General features: G+C 44.6%; 1 protein-coding gene across 2 annotated transcripts in view; it reads left to right on the top strand.

Moving 5' to 3' along the window:
- DENND5A (DENN domain containing 5A) overlaps positions 1-25,401 on the top strand; it is a gene marked incomplete at its 5' end in the record, with an annotated part of 116,709 nt that extends 91,308 nt beyond the window's left edge. For both annotated transcript variants that reach the window (XM_079708805.1, XM_079708804.1), the window contains 11 exons: positions 4,572-4,656; positions 6,202-6,286; positions 7,078-7,206; positions 11,076-11,197; positions 12,351-12,496; positions 13,076-13,194; positions 20,903-21,084; positions 21,697-21,779; positions 22,276-22,399; positions 23,378-23,546; positions 25,056-25,401. In XM_079708805.1, coding sequence (XP_079564931.1) covers positions 4,572-4,656; positions 6,202-6,286; positions 7,078-7,206; positions 11,076-11,197; positions 12,351-12,496; positions 13,076-13,194; positions 20,903-21,084; positions 21,697-21,779; positions 22,276-22,399; positions 23,378-23,546; positions 25,056-25,239 — 1,428 coding nt within the window. In that variant the 3' untranslated portion in view covers positions 25,240-25,401. The remainder of the gene's footprint in view (positions 1-4,571; positions 4,657-6,201; positions 6,287-7,077; positions 7,207-11,075; positions 11,198-12,350; positions 12,497-13,075; positions 13,195-20,902; positions 21,085-21,696; positions 21,780-22,275; positions 22,400-23,377; positions 23,547-25,055) is intronic.
- Positions 25,402-25,616: the final 215 nt, after the last annotated feature.

The raw sequence follows: 25,616 nt of genomic DNA, 5'->3' as shown, positions 1-25,616 counted from the left end.
AAGAATGAAGTGTGGATACATGGTACAATATAGATGAAATTTGAAAACATACTAAGTGGAAGAAGTCAGTCACAGAAGACCACATAGTGTATGATCTCATTTATATAAAATGTCCAGAATAGGCAAATCCATAGACAGAAAGTAGATTAGGGGTTGCCACAGGCTAGGGAGGGATAAGGAGTGACTGCTAATGGGTTTTTTGGGGTGGTAAAAATCACCTAAAATTAGGTAGTGGTGATGGTTGCACAACTCTGTGACTATACTGAAACAGATTTTTTTTTTTTTTGGTACAGAACTTTGTACACTTTATAAGTATGAATTTTATGGTAATGTGAAGTATGTCTCAATAAAGCTGTTTTTAAAAAAAAATCCACATGGGATCATACTGTACATAATGTTTTGGAACTTGTTTTTTCTTGCCTCAGAATATCTTTTCCATGTCCTTAACTAATTAGGTGATAGTATAGTAAGTGTTTAAGATCTGAGACTATAAATCAGATAGTCCTGGGTTTAATTCCTGCTTTAAGTTTATGAAACTGAGCATGGTACCTAGCTTCCTAAGCTTCTGTTTCCTCATGTGTATGATGGAATTTTAAAAGAACCACCTCTGTAGGATTCTTGTGAGGATTTGATAAGATACTTTGTGTAAAGCACTGAGTTCAGAGCCTGGTATCTGGGAGTTTCTCTGTAAATGTTTGTGGTTATTCCTCTAAAATCTCAGTTTTAATTGTTTCCACTGTATAGATGTGCAGTACTTGAATCAATCCTTTATTATTGGTTGTTTGAGTTATTTCTGATTTTTCAATATTACAAACAGCGCTGTGATTATAGATTTTTTAAAATGTTAATAATTGTGTATCACATCCCTAAAACGTTGAGAGTCTTTTTTTTTTTTTTTTGTGGTACGCGGGTCTCTCGCTGCTGTGGCCTCTCCCGCTGCGGAGCACAGGCCCCAGACGCGCAGGCTCAGCGGCCATGGCTCATGGGCCCAGCCGCTCCGTGGCATGTGGGATCTTCCCGGACCAGGGCACGATCCCATGTCCCCTGCACTGGCAGGCGGACTGGCAACCATTGCGCCACCAGGGAAGCCCCTGAGAGTCTTGTAGTATAGTAGCAACACTGTGAGCTAAAACCTGACTTTCAGGATTGTTATGATAATTAGATGTAGTAAAAAAATGTACCTGGCATGCGGTGGGTATGCAGCATATGACAGCTCTTATTATGCTGAATTCTACATGAAGGATTTCTGTTTCTTTCCTTTTCTCTGTAATAAATGAGTAGAATATACATAATCATTTTATCATTTTCTTTGAAGTTTAGCAAGCTTGGCAATATAGTTGAGCTCTTTAGGTTTTTTGGTAAAACATATGCCTCTCAAACTTCTTGATATTCTCCATAAAAGTCTTCAGGGAGTTAGTGAGGCATTAAAAAGATGATAATACCATATCATCACAGGTGTTTTAAACCCTGAGGCTTTGCAGCTATATCCTTAAAGAATTCCCATAGCCTGAGGAATTTCTTTTGGAGCCCATTTGATCCCCCTCTCAGTTTGGATAGACAGAGGCTACTTACTTGTGAGAAACCAGTAGAGAATAGTGGGGGCCTTTCAATTGAGGTTCCATTTTGTTCCTAGTCCTGCTTTTGAAGCTCTAAAAGTGAACCACTGACAGTGTCACAGAAGGAAGTGAGGGTCTGTGCCTGCTGGTAGGGATTGTTCAGTTGGGGATTGAAATCCCTGACTATCTTTGTGGGGTTCCTACAGCATGTTCTCCTTAAGCCTCCATTTTGTTAGCCTGTGTTTAGACTACTTTTCTCCTGCTGAGACATTCTTCAGTTATGTTGCAGTCCAGGGATTATAACCTGGCTCCCTGGTCTCTTCCATCGTGTACCCACCCGATTGCAATCAAATTCACTCTCAGAGGGTGATCTTATCACCCCTCTCTGAATCAATCCTTTATTATTGGTTGTTTGAGTTATTTCTGATTTTTCTGATTTTTTGGGCACGTTACTGAGCAACTATCCATTTTCTGATTTTTTGGGCACGTTACTGAGCAACTATCCATTTTCTGATTTTTTGGGCACGTTACTGAGCAACTACCCATAGTATCTGCTTAGAAAGTAGAGAGAACCCAAACCGCAGTTTTTGCTGCTGGCCTCCTAGGTTTTGTTATTAGCTGCCTGCAGGCTGCCTGCTGCAAGTCCTCATAAAAACCTCTGTTATCCTCACCATTCTCTTTGGCTTTCGGTGACATTTTCCGAGGACATGGACTTTCTCCTTTAGTATATTTTCTAACAATTAAAGGTGAGGTTTGGTTTTTTCATACTGTTTTTGTAACTGCTGCCATTTGAGGACTGGTAAATGAAAAGGGGTTGTTTCTCATCTTTCATGCATGTGACATTCTTGGAGAATCTGGTGCTATATATTGTGTGGCCACATTCCCAAATGGGTAGTTGGACTGTATTGAATCTTGCAGTCCCAATCAGCCCCTTTGCAAAAGAGGAAAAGAATAATCCATGTCTCTTGAACCAGAAAACCCCCAGTGCCCTATCACTAGGCTTCAGCCCAGCTGCTGCTCTCTCACTCTTGCCCTGGCTCTCCCTCCTGACCAGTGCAATCACTGAGCACCCGGGCGTCCTTCTGGCACAGTGGCCTGATGTTGCTCTTGCCTTTGGCTCTTCAGTATCATTGCATGTGAGGACTCTCTGGTGACCAGCTGTACTTTACTTCCAGACAGTTCTGTTAAGGGAGGCTGCCTTCCTTGTCTGCCCAGATTTGGGGGATACAGTGATGAAAAAGGCTGTCTCTGCCTTTTTAGGGGCCTATGCTATGGTTTCAGTAAATGGATGAATGGATGGGTTTCTAGAAGTTGTATTACTAAATCAAAGAGCATGAATATTTTAAGGTCTCGTATTGTCTTCTACATACATTGTATTAATATACCAGTTAGTAACAGTTTAGGAGTAGTCTCATTGATGTTGTTGAACAGCTGTTTTCTCAAACGTTTGGTAATTCAGTGAATTTTAAAAAATGGTCTTGTCTAGTTTTAACTTGTGTGATTTTTAAAAAACTGCCCTTGAGGTTGTTGGGTTTTAAGTTGGTTAAATCTTGTAGGAAAGCCAAACATACAGCAAGTTTATGTGAACAGCTTGCTGATCTATAGATGAGGGGTTTTTTTCCATTCAAATGCTTGATTTTTTCCCCCCCAAACAGATCAAGTTGGAGGTTAAAAATAAAACAGATCCTCAGTATTCTCAAGGGGAAAATCTTGAGACCTTAAATCCTCACATTCATTCCAGAGAATAAAATTTTCTTCAGAAAATATAACTTCAGAAGTTAAATGCTCTCTTCCAGAAGCAGCCGTATAGCATCATTATTAACAGCAATGGTTCTAATATTAGATATACTTAAGCTTGCCCAACACTCTACTTCCTAGCTGTGTGATCTTTTACAAGTTACTTAGTCTTTCTGATCCTCAATTTGCTCTTTTCTAAAGAAAATGAGGATAGAGGTACGTACCTTTTAGGACTGTTGAAAGCATTAAATAGAGTATTGTATTTTAAACATTTAACATAGTGCTTAGTTCATAGAAAAATTCAAGACATGGTAGCTTCTGTCCTTATTATTACTCTTACTTTTATGAAATACAGAAACTAAGTGACTTATAAAATGATCATAATAAATCCTACTATTAAAACAAACTTATACTACATTTATATTATATCAACTATATAGGAACATTTACCATGAATCTGAAATAAAGTTTTTAATCCCATAACAAGGGTCAGTGTGTACTGAAGGATGACTAGAAAGAGACAAAGCAGTTGCTGGGTGACCAGCTAGGCTTATTCACTATGTAGGCAAATTGCTTCCTTATGTCAGGCTTGAGAATGCTGTTCAGATTTGTGCCTTGGTAAAATGACAAATCACTGCGTGTCTCCAGCAGTTTAAACTGCAGCTTTTATATTTTCAAATGCCAAGGTTCTGCTGTGTCGACTATAGTGTATCTCAGATTTGCAGTTAAGTACCGGCCTCCTTTCCTGCAGGCTTCTTCAAAGTACCTTCCACAGTAAATCCCCATCCCTGTGATGACTTACCCTCCCTAGGCTGCACTAAGGGCAGGAATGCCTTTAAATATTTTAGGAAATTCGGGAGCTGTCACAGAATCTTGTAGGCTCGGTATCCATTCCTCTGTGCAAAAGCCATCATGCACTACCCAAGCTGACCTTCAACCAACAGACTATTGAGAGATTGATAGGTTATTTGCTTTTTCCTTTCTTATCCACTGGTCCATTCCCAGGCTCTTTTTTGGCCACGTCCTTCCTATTCCCAGTGGGGGATCATTTCTTTTTCTGTTCCCTTCCATTCTTCTTTATATTTCTCCTGGATTTTAGTAAGGGGATATATATTTGTATACATTGCATCTGGGTGTATATCGAGATAACAAATAGGACAGATACTTTTTAGCAAAAGCGCATATCTATATGTTCAAATTATCTCTGACTCTGCTCACTAGATGCCTTGCCCTTAGAAATCTAAACTGATAGATATTTCTCCCTTGCATTGGTTCCAGGGGAAATCAGCCTTGTGGTCCCACCTGTTACATTATCAAGAAAACCGGCAGAGAAAACTCACATCAGGAAGCCTCAGTACCTCAGGTAAGATGGTCTCTGCACCATTGGACAAACTCCCTCCACTCACTTTCCTATCCCCCACTGAAGTGATCATCTGTAGCAGACTGTTCAGGTCAATGAAGTCTTTACTCTGTAATGTTTAAGCCACAGGGCTCTCTGAACCACAGAGCATGCCAAAACCATGGGGTTTGCTTTTATTATGTGTTTCTATACACTTGATCAGTGAGATAGAAGATTTATATCAGCAAGAGGCCAGTCTTAGAATAAGTCTGGGTTTTAAATGAATTTGGATTGATACTGTTTAGAGTGTTTTCAGAGTCTTTTGTTTTATTTCTCTGAGATGAACATTGAGATGATCTGTCCTGTCAGTTAAGAGAGCCTGTTTGTCAGTGTCCTGCCTTGGAACTTCTCAAAGTCAAGGCCTGGTGTGCATGGTCCCTTCCATTTGCTTTCTGTTTCTATTTAATAAAAATATCAGAGTTGGCAGGGACCCCAGAAATCATCTAGTTCGGCCCCCTTGTTTTACAAGAGGAGGAAACTGGGATCCAGAGAGGAATTTAATTTACTCAAGATCACACAGTGAATTGATAGAAGAGGCCAGATCAGGAGCCAGGCCTCTTGTCTCCTGGTCTACTGTTCTTTGTAACATCCTGCAGTGTTCCTTCCAGGACAGTCTCCCTCCTTCCTTTTCTTCTTGGCAGCATCTCCCCTTCATACCATCCTTCATTCTCCTCTCTCTGCCAGGGAGTTTGTTTAACTTTCTTAGATGTTCTTGTCCTAAAGGTAAAGATAAGTTTAAGTGGGGGCGAAAAGGTAGGCATATACTCAGTGTCGTCTTTGCCCTTGAATTAGTTGATCTGAGCTAGCACTGAACATGGGGAAAACAGTGGGCAAAAAAACAGGTACAAAAGCTCCCTAAGTAGCCTCATAAGGAGTTTTTTGTCCACTTTCTGAGTATGAGAGCAGAGTCTTCTCAGGAAAGCTGTAGAATTTATTGCCAAGGGATAAACTGTAGCCAAAAATTATCAACAGCTAAATGATGAAGATACTAATTTTAAATGTTGGGCCAGACATGGGGATGTAAAGGTATTGTATCTAGAGGTCCTAAGCATTCTGGATCATGTTCTTTACATATTCCTTTGGCTCTTTGGTAGTCCATTTTGAGGCAAGAGCAGGACATGAGTAGTAGCTCCTAGTGGAAGCACTGCTTCCATGGATTATGATGAGAACATACTGGATTAGGAACCAGAGGATCTGTGTTCCTTCCGGTCCTGACTTTGCCACTTGGTGACTGCGGCAAAGCAGCTAACCTCTCTGAATTTCAGTTTCCTCCTCTGTGATACCGTCCATGGCTATCTTATAAGTTGTTAGAGAATTAAGTGAGATAATATGCATAAAAGTATAAAATTTTATACCTAGTAGGTACTTAATATTCATGAAATGATTGATCAAAGTGTTACCAAAGTAACCCCAGCTTTTTTCTGTAGATACTTGTGATTTGAGATAAGAAGGGTAGTCAGCTATTGGGGTATACAGATCTCTTTGGACTTAACCAACTTTTTGTTCTAGGAATATTTCTTGATTCAGAACGGAGGAAGTCTGATGCCAGCTCAGTCATGCCTCCCCTGAGAATCTCCCTCATTCAGGATATGAGGTCAGTCTGGGCTCATTTGTAATAAGCCACTAAAATCCTGTTTTCAGTTGCTGCTTAGGTGTCCACTTTATTTATTTATTTATTTTTGGCTGCGTTGGGTCTTCGTTGCTGTGCGCGGGCTTTCTCTAGTTGTGGCGAGCGGGGGCTACTCTTCGTTTCGGTGCGCGGGCTTCTCGTTGTGGTAGCTTCTCTTGTTGCAGAGCACAGGCTCTAGGTGCATGGGCTTCCATAGTTGTGGCACGCAGGTTGAGTAGTTGTGGCGCACGGGCTTAGTTGCTTCACAGCATGTGGGACCTTCCTGGACCAGGGCTCGAACCCATGTCCCCTGCATTGGCAGGTGGATTCTTAACCACTGCACCACCAGGGAAGTCTGAGGTGTCCACTTTAAATAGCAGGGTCTCAGTGACCTGAGCTTTTACAGTGTCTCATTTAACCAGGAATCCCTCCTCATTGGTCCTATACTTCATGATGCATTTGTAGAGCTGTACAAGCAGTTGTGTTTCCTGACATTTTTGGAGAATTACACCAGAGTATTTCAAGGCCTAAGACCTCTGGGGTTAGCCTTGCTTTTTAAGAGCTGTACTGGCTTCCTCCCCAGCCCCCCAAATTATCCTGAGCCTATCTGGCAAAGTTACATGGAAGCTCAGGATTTAGAGAACAAGAGAGATGGACTCTCTCAGGATGCAGTAGGGCTTCCTGGCCAGGCTTCCTTTGGTGTTACAGGGGAGGTATTGATAGTGAGTTCATCTCCCACCCTACCCTCCACTCCCCTTTTCCCATTCCCCCTTCAGGCACATCCAGAACATTGGGGAAATCAAGACTGATGTGGGAAAAGCCAGAGCATGGGTGCGACTGTCCATGGAAAAAAAGTTACTTTCCAGACACCTGAAGCAGCTTCTCTCAGACCATGAGCTCACCAAGTAAGGCCACTCCACTTGGAGTATAACCAGCTCCTGGGAATGGCGGGAGGGATTGGAAACCCCCGTGGGAAGGGAAGGGTATTCGGTATATCATTACTGCTGAATTCAGCTAAACTCAAATTGCATATGAAGGTTTTGCAGCATTTCTTCTTTTTTTCTTTATTCCTTTCTGTGTAGAACACTGTTGTACACTTACACTGCAATTTTTTTTTTTTTTTTTTTTTTTTTTTTTGGCGGTGTGCGGGCCTCTCACTGTTGTGGCCTCTCCCGTTGCGGAGCACAACCTCCGGATGTGCAGGCTCAGCGGCCATGGCTCACGGGCACAGCCGTTCCACAGCATGTGGGATCTTCCCGGACCAGGGCATGAACCCGTGTCCCCTGCATCGGCAGGTGGACTCTCAACCACTGCACCACCAGGGAAGCCCCACTGCAATATTTTTTATATTTTCCTGTAGATGAATTAACTCTTTTGGCACTGCTCAACACAGCACACTTGTTTTAGTAGGAACATTCAGACGTAATCAGTTGACTGCATGCTCTCTAACTTAGTTCTTTTTTTTTTTTTTCCTAACTTAGTTCTAAAGGCCTGGATTCTTTGGGCCTCTAGCCACAACCACTCCAGGAAGCAGTGGTCCTCCCTTTTGGCTGTTGGTTTCTCTTCTGGGACTTACTGTGGTTTATCCAGGCTCTTTCAGCCATTGGTCCACCAATGAGCTCTTGTTGTGCTCTACCTCGGATCAGTTCCCATAAAGAAGATGGGAGGACTTTTCTTGTTTTGGTGGTATATTCTTCCTGAAGTTTTTGGTGATGTAACATTTCTTCTTCTCCTTCTTTATCTGTAGAAGAATAATTCTGTTATATCTGTTCTCCCTACCTTCTTGATCTATATCCCCCCCTCCCCAAATAGCTTTCTTACAGAGGTACTGAGAAGGATGGAATCCTCATTGGATACCTCAGAGTTTTAGGGGTCCTCCTCTCCTTGTGGCACTCAAGTGACCTGTATACCTGTTGGGCATAGGGCATTTTCTTGGTCTCTTTCCTGTCTTGAGGGGGAAAGCATTGGAGAATTAAAAAGATACTTCTAAGATATACCCTATCTCTTTTGTTCTCTCCTGAGCCTAGGCCAGCCCAAAGTAACCAGGTGCTTGCTCTTCCTCACTCCTAGGAGCCACTAAATCTACAGTTCCCTTCTCTTGATTTTATATCCTTTGCATTCGTTCCGTACCCTAGTTACTAGAGCAGGAGTGGGGAGGAAGGCTGTCTCCCTTCTCTGCCTCTCAGTTACCACCTCTCTGTCTTTTCCTGTATATCATATGTTTGGTTCTTTCTTCATTGGCAAGCCTATTGGGCATTTTTCTTTTTGGCATTTCCTTGGGCATCTTTTCATGGTATCCTTTATTATGTGACTTCCCTGTGGACAATAAAGCAGAGAAGTGGACCTTGGGGAAATTTTGTGTAAGTGAATTGATTAAACCTGAAGAATCTGTTTTTATTTAAAGTGAAAATATAATTTTTTAGACTTTATTGTGTGTTTAAACCACAGCAAGAAACCGGTTTCAAAATCTTGATAGGTTAGAGAGCTCACTTTGAGAGGTTACAAAATAGCAATTCTTAAAGTGCTTACATTTGATTCCCTTTAGTGACGAAAAGATTTAGGAATAAAATTTGAAGATTGGAAGGACAACTAAAAGAGAACAAGTGAACATTTAAGCCTGGAGTTTGGAAGGGAATTGTTTGCATACCAGATTCTAGAGGACAGTTGTGTGTCCTGGGAAAATCTGTGGCTGTGTGGGCACTAGGGGCTGACAGGGCAGGAGTGATTCCTGTGGGCCGGTGTGGGCATCGTCTGTCAGGAGATGCTGCAAGTTGGCAGGAGGACCTGGCAGAGAGGGAGCCAAGAGGGAGTCAAGCCCAGGAACTTTATGAAGGTCTAGGGCCTGTGAACTTAAGGACCTAGGCAGGAGCAAACAGGGCCCAGACTTTGGTGAGGAGACTAATTTTGGTTTCTTTAAACTGTAGCCCTGTTAGAGGACAGAAGCTCAGAATTTACTCCAGTGAGTAGAAAATGAGAGTTTTGCTGCCACAGATTGCATTTTGGGTGGGATATAGGGAGAGAGAAAGGTGTACTTCATCAAAACCTACCTACTACTCCATCCTACCCTCTCTCATCTTTCTCCTAAGTTTGCTTAAAGCTCCAGCCGCATCAGACCCCTCACACTTCTCAGGATGTGTTCAGCCCTTTCAGGGCCTCGTCAGAAGTCTTCTGTGCCAGAGTTTGCCTAGACTCCTCAGAGACTTAGTCCATTCCTCCTCCAGGCACCCATAGCATTTGTTACAGTATTTGTTCATTCCTTTTTTTTTTTTTTTTTTTTTACCACTGGTGGTCTGTGTTATCATTATCCATTTGTTTTCCACTTATTAAAATTTGCTTTCATTGGAGGCATGAACCACTTACCTCTCCCAGTACTCCTTCTCCCTACCTCGGTTCACAGTTTGGAGTTCGTGTGACTCCTTGCTTAGCGTTACCTCCCACATACACATTTCAGGTCCTTAGCCGCTGTTCCATCTGTCTCCTTATTCACTGCCACTCCCTAGGTTTCATCCTCATGCCCCTTTCACCCTTCAGCTGTACTAAATTCAAATTTCTTGAAGTTGGTTATGGCTTCCCCTTTACTTCTAAGAAACCTATTACTTGTAGGGCAGATTACAAACTCTTTAGCCTGAATATTTAGGGCCTGCCTTCATTTACCCTAGCCAGACTTTTCAGTCTCATTGCTTAGGTGATCACTTCTCTGAGCCCTCAACTCTAGCCAAACTGGCTTTTATACCCTGTCCTTCTGCTTCTTCTACAACCCCTGTCTAAATTCGTGCTGTCCTTCAGGCCCTGCTGTTCTAGGACCAACGAAACTTCTGGGCCTTTAAATTCCCAGAGAGTGCCTTTCATTTGGCAACTCATTATGTCTTATACTGTGGCCTTTATCAGATTTATTCATCTAGACTGTATGTGAGGATAGGTGCTTCCCTCTCCAGCACCTGCACAGAGTAGGTTTTGGTTGGTGAATTTTCTGTGGAAACTACCTTATAAACTGTCTAGGTAGAACCTCACAGGTCTACTGAATCCCATACCTCTCTGGCATGGTGACTGCAGTCTGGGCAGGCAGGACAGGGACCTTCCTTTGTTCTCTGTGTGTTTCTTGTGCTGGGGGCCTGTGCATTTGGCTCTCTGTGTCCCTGCTACTTGGGGAAGGTACCATTGCTGTGCAGGCCCAGAAGGCCTGCAGTATCAGGCAGAGGGGTTGGCCTTTGATGAGTGAGCAGTGGATGAGGGGTGGGGATGGGAGGAAATTTGAAAAGAGGGGAAGGACATCGTCTGCACAGCTCTTCCTTGCCTGTGACCTGGTTCATTCCATTCCTTGCCTCTGAAGCTGTCCTCAGCTTACATTCATGTCCAGAGCAGTGTTCTGACTTGTGGGTCTCAGGTCTGCTGAGGGTCAGAGACTAGCCCTGGTAAGGAACGGTGACCACAGACCTCCTCCTGTTGCTACTCCTACACCATACACTGGGGTGATGCCCTATAGAAGCCCTCAGGTTAGGAAAGAAGATCCCATGATGTCTGACACTTTACATTATAGTAACGTCAACTCTTGGACACAGATGGAGTTTGGTTTTTGTTCCTGCTGTAGCTAAAGCCACTTTCCCTCTAGCCCTCAGTTGGAGTAGCTGGCTTTGTTCCTTTTTTCGGTGGTCCTAAAGAGCTTGAGGCTTGACTCACATTCTTCCCTTAGCTGTATCCTTCCAGAACTGAATAATTCTAGCCTCTTACCCCTCCTTTTGTCTGGGAGACTGATGTATTGCCTCTTCTCCGACAGAAAGTTGTACAAGCGCTATGCCTTCCTGCGCTGTGACGATGAGAAGGAGCAGTTCCTCTATCACCTCCTCTCTTTCAATGCCGTCGATTACTTCTGCTTCACCAATGTCTTCACAACTATCTGTGAGTAGCCCTGTGCTCCCCACTAGCCTTCCCAATGCCAGTCTTCATGAGCCTGTCTGAGGCTAACTTACTCTCCCCCTTTAAAGAAAGCTTATCACTTGTACTTTCTTCTGTGGGGAGGGAGGTGTACTTGCCCTCCTTGGAGGTTGTATTTTCTCTCAAGCTTCTTACTCTTGTTCTGAACAGGGGAGCTCAGCGCTTTTGGCCATTGTGTTGTCACTGTGGTCCTGGGCGCTGGGGGCCTAAGGTGGAGTGGGGTGTGGGGGGTGAAGTTCACTGCCCTCCCTGCACATCTGTAAAGAAATCTCCCTCTTGTTTTGGGCTGAGAGAGTCATTCAGCATCACAGAAAGTTTCAGACCAGCCCCCAGGGAACAACAACTCTTCCTGAAGTAGCAGAAAGAACTCCAGATGGCAGTGGAGGTTTGGGTCCAGGCCCTGTTCTGCCCTGACTCATTATGGATCTGTGAGCAGTGTCTCCTCCTGCAGTGGGGCTCAGTCTCCCTATTTGCAGAGCAAGGAAGAGCGTTTAAAATGGTCTAAGGAAGGCCCTTGGAGCCTCAACTTTCTTTGGTGCTAGGATGCTTTGTTTGGTGGGGGGTGGTCTGAATTTGCCCCATGACTAGTTGTTTGGCCAGTGACTCAGCAGCTTCAGCAGTGTGGACTCTTGTTCTATATGACACCCATCCTCCCTCTCAGAGAAAAGGGTTGTAGGCTTCAGTGGAAGCAGCACTGGACTGGAATATAGGAGACCTGGGGGAAACTGTTTCCCTCTCAGTTCCTCAGAAAAGGCATTGTAATACCTGCCTGGCCTCTCTAGAGTCCTTGAGATGATAGATAGAAAAGTGCTCTGAAAAGCAATTCAGTGCAGTGTTGAGTTGGTGATATTGTTTAAGGAACAGGTTTACTTAGCTCTGAGCTTGCAGATGGGCTTGGATTTGGATGTTTGGGTGATAACCCTGGGAGGAGTGAGATTGAGGGGAAGATTGGCTAATATTCTAAGCTGGCCAGAGACTGTGTCCTCAGGACCTGCTGCTCCAGGCTCTGTACGAGGAACCCCAATCATGCCAGCACGCCTGGGGCAGGTCAGGGCCCTCTCAGGTATGGGAGGGATTCCTGATCCCCTCCAATGCCTTTGTGGCTTCCCCTAAACAGTGATTCCTTACCACATCCTGATCGTACCAAGCAAGAAGCTGGGGGGCTCCATGTTCACCGCCAACCCATGGATCTGCATCTCGGGAGAACTGGGTGAGACACACATCCTGCAGATTCCCAGGAACGTGTTAGAGATGACCTTCGAGGTACGTGTTACCCAGTGACCACAGCCCCAGGCTCTATGGGGATCTGAGTTTCAACAGCTACTTTGGGAAGCTTCCTCCAGGGTTTTAGAGGCCTTGCTCTATACAGGGTTACGCTTCAGCACAGCTGACCTGTCCCAAGACGATCAGAGGCCAGAGCCAAGGGTTGACCTGAGGACGGGGGAACCTGCCCTGTCTAAATGGTTTCTGGCTGGAAGGCACCCATCTGGACTTGCATACCTCCTTGTCCATGGTGTATTGAAAAATCCCCAAGAATTCTTTCAGCTGCTGAGCCCAAATGTTCACAGAGAGCTCAGACTGCTCTGCCATTTCCAGAGCCTTCTGCTCCCAGGCCCTAGTCTTCCTCCAGTTAGTGGTCTCTTTCTTTCTTGGCATCGTGCCTCATGAGGTAGTACTATGCTGCCAGCTTTGGCAGTAGGTGGAGCCATGAGCTCTGCCCCTGCAGATACTGGGGGGCCAGGTTGCAGGGAGCCAGTCAGATGTGTGCCTCTGAGGAGTGTGGCGCTTTTCTTCTGTTTTCTTGACCTACCCCATCTTCTCTGTTTGACTGTTCTCTCACAGTACCAGAACTTGGGGAAGCTCACTACGGTGCAGATAGGCCATGATAACTCTGGGCTGTATGCCAAATGGCTTGTTGAGTATGTGATGGTCAGGAATGAGATCACCGGACATACCTACAAGTAAGTGTTCCCTCAGCTATGCCCTGAGACAGTGGGGCTAGGTGTACCACCAGGGACTGTGTTTGATGCTTGGGTATGTGGGGTTCTCAAGGCGACCTTTTAGGTTGTGATAGGCTGAGGCAACTTCCTGTTTGGCTCTGCCTCATGCCCTGAAAAGAAATAGAAGGAGGGCTTTACAAGTGAAGGTGTATGACATCGCTGTGCACAGGTTCCAGGCCACCCATCACTCGGGTGGCTTCCCTGATGCCGCACGGTGGGATGAGGAGCAGGGCCTTGAGGATCCCTAGCCCGGTTTCAGAGCCTCTCCTCAGGGATTGGCTTTTTTTTTTTTTTTTTTTTTTTTATTAGTTTCTGCTTTATAACAAAGTGAATCAGTCATACATATACATCTGTTCCCACATCCCTTCCCTCATGCATCTCCCTCCCTCCCACCCTCCCCATCCCACCCCTCCAGGCAGTCACAAAGCACCGAGCTGATCTCCCTGTGCTCTGCGGCTGCTTCCCACTATCTATCTACCTTACGTTTGGTAGTGTATATATGTCCATGCCTCTCTTTCCCTTTGTCACAGCTTACCCTTCCCCTTCCCCATATCCTCAAGTCCATTCTCAAGTAGGTCTGTGTCTTTATTCCCGTTTTACCCCTAGGTTCTTCATGACATTTTTTTTTTTTTAATTCCATATATATGTGTTAGCATACGGTATTTGTCTTTCTCTTTCTGACTTACTTCACTCTGTATGACAGACTCTAGGTCTATCCACCTCATTACAAATAGCTCAGTTTCGTTTCTTTTTATGGCTGAGTAATATTCCATTGTATATATGTGCCACATCTTCTTTATCCATTCATCCGATGATGGACACTTAGGTTGTTTCCAGCTCCGGGCTATTGTGAATAGAGCTGCAATGAACATTTTGGTACATGTCTCTTTTTGAATTATGGTTTTCTCAGGGTATATGCCTAGTAGTGGGATTGCTGGGTCATATGGTAGTTCTATTTTTAGTTTTTTAAGGAACCTCCATACTGTTCTCCATAGTGGCTGTACCAATTCACATTCCCACCAGCAGTGCAAGAGTGTTCCCTTTTCTCCACACCCTCTCCAGCATTTATTGTTTCTAGATTTCTTGATGATGGCCATTCTGACTGGTGTGAGATGATATCTCATTGTAGTTTTGATTTGCATTTCTCTAATGATTAATGATGTTGAGCATTCTTTCATGTGTTTGTTGGCAGTCTGTATATCTTCTTTGGAGAAATGCCTATTTAAGTCTTCTGCCCATTTTTGGATTGGGTTGTTTGTTTTTTTGCTATTGAGCTGCATGAGCTGTTTATAAATTTTGGAGATTAATCCTTTGTCAGTTGCTTCATTTGCAAATATTTTCTCCCATTCTGAGGGTTGTCTTTTGGTCTTGTTTATGGTTTCCTTTGCTGTGCAAAAGCTTTGAAGTTTCATTAGGTCCCATTTGTTTATCTTTGTTTTTATTTCGATTTCTCTAGGAGGTGGGTCCAAAAGGATCTTGCTGTGATTTATGTCATAGAGTGTTCTACCTATGTTTTCCTCTAGGAGTTTGATAGTTTCTGGCCTTACATTTAGGTCTTTAATCCATTTTGAGCTTATTTTTGTGTATGGTGTTAGGGAATGATCTAATCTCATACTTTTACATGTCCCTGTCCAGTTTTCCCAGCACCACTTATTGAAGAGACTGTCCTTTCTCCACTGTACATTCCTGCCTCCTTTATCAAAGATAAGTTGGCCATATGTGCGTGGGTTTATCTCTGGGCTTTCTATCCTGATCCACTGATCTATCTTTCTGTTTTTATGCCAGTACCACACTGTCTTAATTACTGTAGCTTTGTAGTATAGTCTGAAGTCAGGGAGCCTGATTCCTCCAGCTCCATTTTTCGTTCTCAAGATTGCTTTGGCTATTCGGGGTCTTTTGTTTTTCCAAACAAATTTTGAAATTTTTTGTTCTACTTCTGTGAAAAATGCCAGTGGTAGTTTGATAGGGATTGCATTGAATCTGTAGATTGCTTTGGGTAGTAGAGTCATTTTCACAATATTGATTCTTCCAATCCAGGAGCATGGTATATCTCTCCATCTATTTATATCATCTTTAATTTCTTTCATCAGTGTCTTATAATTTTCTGCATACAGGTCTTTTGTCTCCTTAGGTAGGTTTATTCCTAGATATTTTATTCTTTTTGTTGCAATGGTAAATGGGAGTGTTTTCTTGATTTCATTTTCAGATTTTTCATCATTAGTGTACAGGAATGCCAGAGATTTCTGTGCATTAATTTTGTATCCTGCTACTTTACCAAATTCATTGATTAGCTCTAGTAGTTTTTCGGTAGCATCTTTAGGATTCTCTATGTATACTATCATGTCATCTGCAAACAGTGACAGCTTTACTTCTTCTTTTCCAATTTGGATTCCTTTTATTTCCTTTTCTTCTCTGATTGCTGTGGCTAAAACTTCCAAAACTATGTTGAATAAGAGTGGTGAGAGTGGGCAGCCTTGTCTTGTTCCTGATCTTAGTGGAAATGGTTTCAGTTTTTCACCATTGAGGACAGTGTTGGCTGTGGGTTTGTCATATATGGCCTTTATTATGTTGAGGAAAGTTCCCTCTATGCCTACTTTCTGCAGGGTTTTTATCATAAATGGGTGTTGAATTTTGTCGAAAGCTTTCTCTGCATCTATTGAGATGATCATATGGTTTTTCTCCTTCAACTTGTTAATATGGTGTATCACATTGATTGATTTGCGTATATTGAAGAATCCTTGCATTCCTGGAATAAACCCCACTTGATCATGGTGTATGATCCTTTTAATGTGCTGTTGGATTCTGTTTGCTAGTATTTTGTTGAGGATTTTTACATCTATGTTCATCAGTGATATTGGCCTGTAGTTTTCTTTCTTTGTGACATCCTTGCCTGGTTTTGGTATCAAGGTGATGGTGGCCTCGTAGAATGAGTTTGGGAGTGTTCCTTCCTCTGATATTGTTTGGAAGAGTTTGAGAAGGATGGGTGTTAGCTCTTCTCTAAATGTTTGATAGAATTCGCCTGTGAAGCCATCTGGTCCTGGGCTTTTGTTTGATGGAAGATTTTTAATCACAGTTTCAATTTCAGTGCTTGTGATTGGTCTATTCATATTTTCTATTTCTTCCTGAGTCAGTCTTGGTAGGTTGTGCATTTCTAAGAATTTGTCCATTTCTTCCAGGTTGTCCATTTTATTGGCATAGAGTTGCTTATAGTAATCTCTCATGATCTTTTGTATTTCTGCAGTGTCAGTTGTTACTTCTCCTTTTTCATTTCTAATTCTACTGATTTGAGTCTTCTCCCTTCTTTTCTTGATGAGTCTGGCTAATGGTTTGTCAATTTTGTTTATCTTCTCAAAGAACCAGCTTTTAGTTTGGTTGATCTTTGCTGTCGTTTCCTTCATTTCTTTTTCATTTATTTCTGATCTGATCTTTATGATTTCTTTCCTTCTGCTAACTTTGGGGGTTTTTTGTTCTTCTTTCTCTAATTGCTTTAGGTGCAGGGTCAGGTTGTTTACTCGAAATGTTTCCTGTTTCTTAAGGTGGGATTGTATTGCTATAAACTTCCCCCTTAGAACTGCTTTTGCTGCGTCCCATAGGTTTTGGGTCGTCGTGTCTCCATTGTCATTTGTTTCTAGGTATTTCTTAATTTCCTCTTTGATTTCTTCAGTGATCACTTCGTTATTGAGTAGTGTATTGTTTAGCCTCCATGTGTTTGTATTTTTTACAGATCTTTTCCTGTAATTGATGTCTAGTCTCATAGCATTGTGGTCGGAAAAGATACTTGATACAATTTCAATTTTCTTAAATTTACCAAGGCTTGATTTGTGACCCAAGATATGATCTATCCTGGAGAATGTTCCATGAGCACTTGAGAAAAATGTGTATTCTGTTGTTTTTGGGTGGAATGTCCTATAAATATCAATTAAGTCCATCTTGTTTAATGTATCATTTAAAGCTTGTGTTTCCTTATTTATTTTCATTTTGGATGATCTGTCCATTGGTGAAAGTGGGGTGTTAAAGTCCCCTACTATGATTGTGTTACTGTCGATTTCCCCTTTTATGGCTGTTAGTATTTGCCTTATGTATTGAGGTGCTCCTATGTTGGGTGCATAAATATTTACAATTGTTATATCTTCTTCTTGGATCGATCCCTTTATCGTTATGTAGTGTCCTTCTTTGTCTCTTCTAATAATCTTTATTTTCAAGTCTATTTTGTCTGATATAAGAATTGCTACTCCAGCTTTCTTTTGATTTCCATTTGCATGGAATATCTTTTTCCATCCCCTTACTTTCAATCTGTATGTGTCTCTAGGTCTGAAGTGGGTCTCTTGTAGACAGCATATATATGGGTCTTGTTTTTGTATCCATTCAGCCACTCTGTGTCTTTTGGTGGGAGCATTTAGTCCATTTACATTTAAGGTAATTATTGATATGTATGTTCCTATTCCCATTTCCTTAATGGCTTTGGGTTCGTTATTGTAGGTATAGTCCTTCTGTTGTGTTTCTTGCCTAGAGAAGTTCCTTTAGCATTTGTTGTAAAGCTGGTTTGGTGGTGCTGAACTCTCTCAACTTTTGCTTGTCTGTAAAGGTTTTAATTTCTCCATCAAATCTGAATGAGATCCTTGCTGGGTAGAGTAATCTTGGTTGCAGGTTTCTCTCCTTCATCACTTTAATTATGTCCTGCCACTCCCTTCTGGCTTGTAGAGTTTCTGCTGAGAGATCAGCTGTTAACCTGATGGGGATTCCCTTGTGTGTTATTTGTTGTTTTTCCCTTGCTGCTTTTAATATGATTTCTTTGTGTTTAATTTTTGACAGTTTGATTAATATGTGTCTTGGCGTATTTCTTCTTGGATTTATTCTGTATGGGACTCTCTGTGCCTCCTGGACTTGATTAACTATTTCCTTTCCCATATTAGGGAAGTTTTCAACTATAATCTCTTCAAATATTTTCTCAGTCCCTTTCTTTTTCTCTTCTTCTTCTGGAACCCCTATAATTCGAATGTTGGTGCGTTTAATGTTGTCCCAGAGGTCTCTGAGACTGTCCTCTGTTCTTTTCATTCTTTTTTCTTTATTTTTCTCTGCATCAGTTATTTCCACTATTTTATCTTCCACCTCACTTATCCGTTCTTCTGCCTCAGTTATTCTGCTATTGATCCCATCTAGAGTATTTTTCATTTCATTTATTGTGTTTTTAATCGATGCTTGATTCATCTTTAGTTCTTCTAGTTCCTTGTTAACTGTTTCTTGCATATTGTCTATTCTATTTCCAAGATTTTGGATCTGGGAAATAGAATCTTGGATCAGCTTTACTATCATTATTCTGAATTCTTTTTCAGGTAGACTGCCTATTACCTCTTCATTTGTTAGGTCTGGTAGGTTTTTATCTTGCTCCTTCACCTGCTGTGTGTTTTTCTGCTTTCTCATTTTGCTTATGTTACTGTGTTTGGGGTCTCCTTTTTGCAGGCTGCAGATTCGTAGTTCCCGTTGTTTTTGGTGTCTGTCCCCCGTGGCTAAGGTTGTTTCAGTAGGTTGTGTAGGCTTCCTGGTGGGGGGGACTAAAGCCTGTGTTCTGGTGGTTGAAGCTCGATCTTGTCTTTCTGGTGGACAGGTCCACGTCTGGTGGTGTGTTTTGGGGTGTCTGTGGCCTTATTATGTTTTTAGGTAGCCTCTCTGCTAATGGGTGGGGTTGTGTTCCTGCCTTGCTAGTTGCTTGGCATAGGGTGACCAGCACTGTAGCTTGCTGGTCGTTGACTGAAGCTGGGTGCTGGTGTTGAGATGGAGATCCCTGGGAGATTTTCGCTGCTTGATATTATGTGGAGCTGGGAGGTCTCTTGTGGACCCGTGTCCTGAAGTTGGCTCTCCCACTTCAGAGGCACAGCACTAACTCCTGGCTGCAGCACCAAGAGCCTTTCATCCACCCGGCTCAGAATAACAGTGAGAAAAAGTAGAGAGAAATAATTAGTAGAAGAAAGAAAGAGAGATTGAAAGAAAGGAAGAAGGGAAGAAAGGAAGGAAGGAAGGAAGAAAGAAAGGAGGGAGGGAGGAAGGATGGAAAGAAAGAAGGAAAGAAAGGAGGGAGGGTGGGAGGAATGAAAGCAAAAGGAAGAGTGAATGGAAGAAGAGAGGGAGGGAGGGAGGAAGGAAAGAAAGAAAGAAAGACAGGAGGGAGGGAGGGAGGGAGGAAGGAAAGAAAAAGAAAGTGGAAAGAAGAAGGGTGGGAGGGAGGGAGGGATGGAGGAAAGAAAAAGAAAGAAGGAAAGGAGGAGCGGAGGGAGGGAGGGAGGAAGGGAAGGGAGGAAAAAAAGAAAGAGCAGGTAAAGTAAAATAGAATAAAGTATGAAATATAGTAGCGTTATTAAAATTAAAAAGTAATTATTGAAAAAAAACATGGACCGATAGAACCCTGGGACATATGGTGGAAGCAAAGCTATACAGAGAGAATCTTACACAGAAGATTACACATACACATTCACAAAAAGAGAGCAGGGGGAAAAATCAAAAATCTTGCTCTCCAAGTCCACCTCCTCGATTTGGGATAATTCGTTGTAAAAAGAGGAAAAGGGCGAAAAGTCTGAAATCTTGCTAAGTCCACCTCCTTAATTTGAGATAATTCGTTGTAAAAAGAGGAAAAAAAAAAGGGGGGGAAGTCTTAAATCTTGTCCTCAAGGTCCACTTCCTCAATTTGGGATGATTCGCTGTCCATTCATGCACTCCACAGACGCAGGGCACATCAAATGGACCGTGGAGCTTTAATCCGCTGCCTCGGAGGCTGCACAGAGAGATTTCCCTGTCTCTGCTCTCACAGCTCCCGGGTCTCAGCCTTGGACCTGGCCCCGCCTCTGCGCGTAGGTCGCCGGAGGGCGTCCGTTCTTCGCTCAGACAGGACGGGTTTAAAGGAGCCGCTGATTCGGGGGCTCTGGCTCACTCAGGCAGAGGGGAGGGAGGGGAATGCCCTCTCCTCGCGCACCAGGCAACAAAAGGGAAAAAAGTCTCTTGCCTCTCCGGTAGCTCCAGACCCTTTCCTCGGACTCCCTCCGGGCTAGCACTAACCCCTTCAGGCTCTCTTCCTGCCGCCAGCCCCAGACCTCTCCCTGCGCTCCGACTGAAAGCCGATACCCGAGCCTCAGCTCCCAGCCCCGCCCGCCCTGGCGGCCGAGCAGACAAGTCTCTCGGGCTGGTGTGTGCCTGAGGGCACCGATCCTCTGTGCCAAAATCTCTCTGCTTTGCCCTCCGCACCCCTGTTGCTGTGCTCTCCTCCGCTACTCCGAAGCTTTCCCCCTCCGCCACCTGCAGTCTCCGCCCGCGAAGGGGCTTGTAGTGTGTAGAAACCTTCCCTCCTTCACGGCTCCCTCCCACTGGTGCAGGTCCCGTCCATATCCTATTGTCTCTGTTTATTCTTTTTTTCTTTTGACCTACCCAGGTATGTGGGGAGTTTCTTGCCTTTTGGGGGGTCTGAGGTCTTCTGTCAGCGTTCAGTAGGTGTTCTGTTGGAGTTGTTCCACGTGTAGATGAATTTCTGATGTATCTGTGGGGAGGAAGGTGATCTCCGCGTCTTACTCTTCCGCCATCTTCCTCCGGCCAGGGATTGGCTTTTTGATGGCCTTTGCTGATCAGCAAGGGGAAGGACGCTCAAGGAGCTGGCAGCTCTGACAGGCTATTTCCTGACCCTCAGGTTCCCGTGTGGCCGGTGGTTGGGGAAGGGCATGGATGACGGAAGCCTGGAGCGGGTCCTAGTCGGGGACCTGCTCACATCCCAGCCTGAGGTGGACGAGAGGCCATGCCGGACCCCGCCCCTGCAGCAGTCTCCCAGCGTCATCCGGAGGCTCGTTACCATCTCACCCAACAGCAAGCCCAGTAAGTGGGAGATGGAGCCAGGCCCTCATGTTGCCCTGCCTGGGGAATGGGCAGATTTCTGGAAGTCCTGATAAGGGAGCCCGGATCCCCCGCAGCCTGTGCAGCTGCCTCAGGAATCACCTCTGCCGACAAAGACAAAGCAGCCCCAGGCATTTGTCACCCTCCTCTCATGAATCAGTTGAGGGGGTTTGGCCCTCTTGTTAGAGGACTGGAAGGAGAGGGGAGAGCTCCTGGATCCTGGCCTGGGTCCTCTGTGCTATTTGTATGTGCCCCTGTAGAGGAGAGGGGTTTACTCTCTAGCCTTCCCCTTCCTTGTTCCTGGGCTTTACTGTCAAGTCTTGGCACTCTTTTGGTTGCCAAAAGTTCCAGGGCAAAGCAGAGAAGAAACTTGACCAGCATCTCCTGGAGACAGAACTCTAAGATCCTAGCTTTTGCTTTTTGTCCCAAGATTTTAGGAAGAGCTAGCTCAGCAAAGTTGGGTGGGCAAGAGCCACTCTTCCCAGGGTCCAAGCTGCCCTACCTCTCCCGTGGGTCTTCCTGTGTCCTCAGTCTTTTGCTCAGTCAACTAAGTACTGTTAACCTGAGACTGGATATCTGCTTGATTTTTATCAGAGCTGAACACTGGGCAGATCCAGGAGTCCATCGGTGAGGCAGTCAATGGCATCGTGAAGCACTTCCATAAGCCTGAGAAAGAGGTGAGCCTCCCTGCCCTCCAACCCAGGGCCTTATATTGAGTAAGAGAGAATAATCTTGTTCCAGGCCCATGTGCTGTGGACAGCCCAGTGCATAGAGTGTGTGCCTCAGTTAGTTTGAGATTCAGCAGATTCCTTTCTCTGGGGGCCTGTGCCTAGGGTTGCCCTGTTTTCCTTACTCACTGACAACCCAGCAGAGTCCCTGGGCCTCCAATGGACAGTGTATTTCTGTCCTCTTTGAACTTGTCTGGGTCTCCCTGAACATTGGCCACATGGGCTTTGTCCCCTGCTGGGGGCCCAGAACCATCATCTGTTCATTCAGCAGCTATTCACTGAGAGCTGCTCTAAGTCAGGCCCTGCCAGGTGCTGGGGAGACTAGACAAGGTCCCTGCATGTCTTTTGCTGCCCTCCCAGGTGTGGGCAGTGGGCTGGGGATGCAGTGGTGGGAGGGCATCTTGGCTGAGGCAAGCCTGGCACTCTCCCCTGTTTCCTTATATAGCGAGGTAGTCTGACGCTGTTGCTTTGTGGAGAATGTGGCCTTGTCTCGGCCCTGGAACAGGCTTTCCAGCATGGATTTAAATCACCGCGGCTCTTCAAAAATGTCTTCATTTGGGATTTCTTGGGTGAGTTGGGCTAGGGTGTGAGGGTGGGAAAAGCATGCGGAGACATGGGGTAATCATCAGCATAATGTGGGTGCTGACCACTGGGGTCTGAGGTACAGAAGCCAAATCAGGTGACTCTCAGGTTAGATGTGTTTGTTTGCCCCGGCTTTTCTCGGAGGTAATAACAGAAGCCCTCCCACCCTTCGCCCCTCATCTCCTGAGAATTGGACAGGAAAGGTTCTTTCCAGGCACCTGTCATATATAATACAGGCTTAGTCATGACTCCTCACACTTCCTGCTCGTAGGTCCAAAAGACCAGTTGCATTGGAGTCCAAGCCCTGTGTTACACCCCCTTGGAGAATTTGATGCAAGAAGCTTCTCCCTCAAGAGTTTTGTTGAGAAAGGACCATCTTTATATCAAGGGCCACATAAAAAATCTAAAATACAGAGATAGGGAATATAAGGATCATTTTTTATTTTTATTTTTTTTAAAGTACCAATTGTTTTAATTTACTCAAAGTGAAAATAAATATCCAAATGGAACATTTTATAAAGTAAATGGTTTCAAAATAAAACATAAAGACAAAATGGCCAGTTAAACCATACTATCAAAGTGAATGAAACACAAATTTTCAAATTTTTCAAACTAAATATACATAGTCTCTCTCATTTTCAGTTGACAATGCAGTATTGAATGTTGGTCAGTCATGTGTGATTTTTAGGATGGCTTTAGAATTGAAGTCTGAGACTACAACTAACAAAAAGCAAGCACTTGGCTGCTTCACAGCAGGATGCAGATTCCTCTTTCTCAGCAGAATTCCAGACATTCATAAGGATCATTTTGAAGTGTGACCAGTGGCCTCAGAGCACTCATGTTATTCCTACTAAGTTACTTGCGTTGACACGGAGGTAGGCCTGTGGCAAGCGGCCTACAGGACAGTCAGGGAGAGGTCGGTTTTGAGAGCCTTTGTCACTGGCAAGCTTGTCTCCTCTTCACAGAAAAAGCACAAACCTATTACGAGACTTTGGAGCAGAATGAACTTGTTCCTGAGGAAAACTGGCATACGAGGGCCCGGAACTTCTGCCGTTTTGTCACTGCGATCAACAATAATCCCCGGAACATTGGCAAGGATGGCAAGTTTCAGATGCTGGTGTGCTTGGGAGCCAGGTACTGCAGCCTCATGGCCCAGTGTGCACACAGCCAGCCCTGAAGGTGGTGCTGGAGGCCCAGTGTGGTGCGGGGGTGGGGAGTGGCTAATGGCCAGGTGCCCTTGGGCAGGTGAGGCCTTGGAGGCCTTGGTAGAGGCCCTTACTTTTCTTCATGTACCACACGTGTGTGTGTGTGTGTGTGTGTGTGTGAGAGAGGGGTGGGGTGGGGATGAAAGCGTATGTGTGTAACTGGGTAAGAGGGGCCACATTTTGATGCGAAGGAATAAAACCGTCCCCCTGACAAAATTTGAAGTAGAGTGTATATATCTAGTCATTTCTTTAACAAACATTTGAATATGCCAGGCCTCACGGAAGGTGTGGGAATAGAGCTGAATAAAATACGGTCTCTACCATTTAGAAGTTCACCTGTCCTGATGATTTAGTACAAGGCAGAAGTTTGCGAGAGTTCAAAAAAGTATGCATTCATAACGTTTGCTGAAAATGTAGAGGAGAAGGATCAGAGGAGGCTCAGGGAGTAGGTGGTATTTGAAGTGAGCCTTAACGGAAGGGTAGACGTGAGGAGGGAGCTTGAAGCAGACAGAACTAACAGAGAGGCCGTAAAGGAAGCAAAGCATGTGGGGTCAGGAAATAACAGGTGGAATGTGGGAAGGAAACACTTTAAGGGATAGGGGCCATGAGGAGCTGGGACAGAGTTGATTTTTAATCAGGGAACTGAAATGATAGTAATTTGATATCATGGATGGTATGCATGGGCAAGATTGTTAGGGGTTATTCCAGTGGGTCAGGTGAGGGCATGAAGCCCAGATAAACAAGGCAGTTTTTATTTAGGCCGTGGAAGGGAGAGAGTTGGCATAGTGGTTAAAAACAGATTCAGGAACCAGATTCACCAGGTTCACATTGCAGATCAGCCACTTACTAGCTGTGTGCTCTTGGACAAGCTGCTTAACCTCCATCAACCTCACTTTCTTCATCTGTAAAGTGGGGATAATAATAGCACTGATAGCACCTACCTCACATCATGGGGTTGTCATGAAGGTTAAATCTCTTATAATGGTGCCTGGCACATGCTGAGTGCTATGTGGATGTCAGCTTGCAGTGTTATTCCTGGTGGTGGTCGCTGTGGGGAGGAGCGACGATCTAGGAGAGATTGGCTGTTGAGATGGAGGAAGTGCTGCTGACAGGACATGGTGTCTTGTTGGTGGGGTTGTCTGGGGGGCTAGAGGGGGAGGCGGAGCAGGCCTTGTGGGAGATGACAGGGCCTGTTTGGGTCAGGTTGGGTTGGCATCCCTAGGGCTCGGTAGCCCACAGTGGGAGCCTTTTAAAGCTGTGTGAGACATCTCCGCCAAGTGCTCTTAGGGGAGGGAAAGGGGGCTGCGGGGAGATATCTGCTCCTCCAGCTTCAGACTTTGTTCAGGGAGTGATGGAGCAGGTTTCCCCCTTGGGCTTTCACTAACCGTCTCCCTTCCCTTTCCCTTCTGACGCATCTGGACTGATCCTTCCCTGCCAGAGATCACCTCCTGCACCACTGGATTGCCCTGCTGGCTGACTGCCCCATCACCGCACACATGTATGAGGATGTGGCGCTGATCAAAGACCACACACTTGTCAATTCCTTGATCCGCGTGCTGCAGACACTGCAGGAGTTCAACATCACGCTGGAGACATCCCTGGTCAAGGGCATCGACATCTGACTTCCCAGCACCAGCTAGCAGCAGGACCCAGAGACTCGCCTGTAGCTCTGCCCCCCTTCTTCCCAGAGGGACCTACGCGAGTTGTGCAGGAGATGAGAGGAGATGTACACTCACTGTAAAAAGAAAAGTAGAGGATTTTTGGAATAAATAATCTATTTTAGAGTTTATTTGCTGATTTGCTTTTTACACACTTTCATGTGAAAGAGTGATAGGGAGAGGGAGACGAGGTTGGTGCCGCTTATTTTGAAGCTGGTGCCCTCCCTCGCCGTGGCCACGCGCTGGAGCCTGCGGCCTCCCTGGACTGAGCCTGCGGCACGTGTGGGGCAGTTCTGCTTCCTCATCCCCGCCGCGTTAATGAGGCCATTCCACATTGTTTT

The sequence above is a fragment of the Hyperoodon ampullatus genome (assembly GCF_949752795.1).
Source record: "Hyperoodon ampullatus genome assembly, chromosome: 7".
Lineage (NCBI taxonomy): Eukaryota > Metazoa > Chordata > Mammalia > Artiodactyla > Ziphiidae > Hyperoodon > Hyperoodon ampullatus.
Note: the sequence above shows the minus strand (reverse complement) of the source record. Positions and strands in the feature narration are given on the sequence as shown.